The 2,913-nt window shown below is 39.2% G+C and overlaps 1 protein-coding gene across 3 annotated transcripts in view; it reads right to left on the reverse strand.

The window, feature by feature from the left end:
* Positions 1-2,913, reverse strand: part of metap1.S (methionyl aminopeptidase 1 S homeolog) — a 16,879-nt gene continuing 13,966 nt past the window's right edge. For 2 of the 3 annotated variants that reach the window (XM_018232992.2, XM_018232982.2), the window contains one exon: positions 1-2,823. In XM_018232992.2, coding sequence (XP_018088481.1) covers positions 2,663-2,823 — 161 coding nt within the window. In that variant the 3' untranslated portion in view covers positions 1-2,662. 3 annotated transcript variants of the gene reach the window in all.

Raw genomic sequence — 2,913 nt, forward strand, 5'->3', positions numbered from 1 at the left:
TGGCCAGCTTAAGTCATGGGGAAAGCAAAAGAATTGTCAAAGGATCTGCGGGAAAAGGTAGTTGAACTCTATAAAACAGGAAAAAGGATGTAAGAAAATATCAAAGGAATTGAGAATGCCAATCAGCAGTATTCAAACTCTAATTAAGAAGTGGAAAATTAGGGGTTCTGTTGAAACCAAACCACGGTCAGGTAGACCAACTAAAATTTCAGCCACAACCGCCAGAAAATTTGTTGGGGATGCAAGGAAAAATCCACAAATAACTTCAGATGAAATACAAAAAATACTGGAGGAAAATTTGCACTTATCAGCCCGGAAGCTGCGCAGGTAACGTACTTGGACATTCCAACATGACAATGATCCAAAACACAAGGCCAAGTTGACCTGTCATTGGCTACAGCAAAATAAAGTGAGATCTGGAGTGGCCATCTCAATCTCCTGACCTCAATATTATTGAGCCACTCTGGGGAGACCTCAAACATGCAGTTCATGCAAGACAGGCCAAGAATTTACAGGAACTGGAGGCTTTTTGCCAGGAGTTTTATCGTCTGAGAAGATAAAGAGCCTCATCCACAACTACCACAAAAGACTTCAAGCTGTCATTGATGTTAAAGGGGGCAATACACGATATTAAGAACTGGGTAAACTTTTGATCAATGTCATTTGGGTAGTTTGTGTAGTGATTAGGATTTAAAAAGAGTAAACACAGTTGTTTGACAATAAATGGCTTCAGCCAACCACTAACCATGAATGAAAGAAAAGTTTTTGTGTTCTTCATTTTCTCTGAAAAATGGTTAAGAAATCATAAATTCTGCCAGGGTATGTAAACTTATGAGCACAACTGTATGTGTCTGCTATTAGCAATTATGTTCATTGTGCCTGTTGCCAGTCTGAATGCACGGTCATGTTTTCTAGCCCCTTACAATAGTTCAATTCCTTGTTAGCTTTAGATTGTTCCAGCCAATGCCAAATCTGGGCAGTTCATCACACTGACCAACACTTCAGCCATGCCAGAACTTCACAGGCAGGTTTTTCAAGTTCTTTTGAGTACATTTTTTTGGGCATTCTGGCTTGTCCTCAAAGATATTTCAAAACAGATGAGATATTTTTAAAGGGGAACTGTTCTTATAATTAAAGCTAAAACTGCTTGACCTGGTTAAAATGGTTTTTTTTAGAGATAATGATTTACTTAGGCTCCTCAACCTGATTAAAGCGAATTCCAGACACGGACAAGGAAAAATGGTTAGGATGAGGGAGTACACATCTCTTTGCAGCCCCAGGTGCAAGCAGTGCCAGGGTAGAATAGTGCAAATCAAATGAGCAGCACTCTGGTAACGTCTGAAAAAAGTAGAAAAACTTTTAATTAAGTGTCACTGGCCAGTGGCACTTAATTAAAAGTTTTCCGCTTTTTTCTAACATTATCAGAGTGCTGCTGTTTGTTACTGATTTGCTTCTGCTTCTTAATAGAATTTTAGCTGTTACTGGTGTAAGTGACCAGCCTCCAGAAAGCAGAGTTCTTCTGCTGTTTTAACAATACAGTAGAACTTGTATTTTATGTTTTCCTGGAATTAACAACAATTTTTTGCAATCCCACAGGCAATGTGTTTTTTCTTTCCTGGATTTTATACCTGTCTGACGAAATCCCCTGCCAAACATAAGATATTTCTACTGTATATAAAAGCCTTTTCAGTCCTCTCCCACTGACTGGCCAATCTGTCATTCAGGCTAGTCCCTGGATGCCAGAACAAAAGTATGTGTGTGTGTGTGTGTGTATCCTACAAATAAAAAAATGAAGGTCAGTGTCCGTTATCCCTTGAAAACCCTGCATATTTTGTAATATCATTGTCTAAAGCTAAGAAGCAAACATTAAAGGACAAAGAAAGCCATCTATACATGATATGTCCCTTGACCACTCCCCCCCCAATTCCCAGTACTGCACACTTGTTACCCATACAAACGGTGCAGTATCAGGATGTTTACTATTTTTTCACCAGCTCTGTGGAGGTGATGAAGGCTGGAGTAAAGTATTTCCAGATACAGTGGTTGTCAAACCCACTGCCACTACTTTGCCTGCTTTTTGACAGTCATTGAAATCTATAAAGTATTGGAAATCACAGATGGTGGGTTTCAGAAGGGAATCCTCTGCAGGGGATGTATTTTGTATTGTTGGCTTTTCTGGACTTTGAAGCTACAGTAACAAATGTTAAGCACTCATTATAAGACAAGGAATGGGAAAGACCAGTGGCTAAGACAAATGCATAGTTTGAATAAAGTTTAAAAATACCACATTGTCAGCATTCAGAGATTCCCCAAATCAAATTCAAGTAACATGGCAGATTTTGCTTTGTGCCCATGTGGAGAGAAAAGGCAAGAAATGGACATGACCAGTCTAGTTTTGTAACTAAAAATTACATGTGACAAGTGTGAGTGAGAAACAAACTGCATTTAAAACGTTTTGAAGATCTGTTTCCTTCTTGTCTGAAAACACCATTGAGTTCTTTAATAGATTACTAGATCAACCTGAATAGTGTTTTAGTCTGTATTGTCACAGAGTTACACCAGACATGATAAAATCCCCCCTCTTCAGATATTCTGCCTGTAAAAATGCATTGGTACAGATTGGTAGAGATGCCATTCAGATCTGCTAAGCCTATACAAGGTGCTAAGAGAGAAAATAAGGGCGTCCATTTTCTTCAAGTCTACGTGTTAGAATCTCACAGCCAGTCTCTGTGATTAAAAGAGTATGCTCAAACTGTGCTGATCTTTTCCCATCTCTCGTTACTGCAGTCCAACCATCAGGCCAAGTCTCGTCTTGCCATCCTCCTGTGAAACACAAGGAAGGACAAATGTCTGTAATGGTGGGTTTTGTAAATCCTATAAATGTTAGACCTATGCTGCATGAAGGAATCGCAC

The sequence above is a fragment of the Xenopus laevis genome, chromosome 1S, assembly GCF_017654675.1.
Source record: "Xenopus laevis strain J_2021 chromosome 1S, Xenopus_laevis_v10.1, whole genome shotgun sequence".
Classification (NCBI taxonomy): Eukaryota; Metazoa; Chordata; class Amphibia; order Anura; family Pipidae; genus Xenopus; species Xenopus laevis.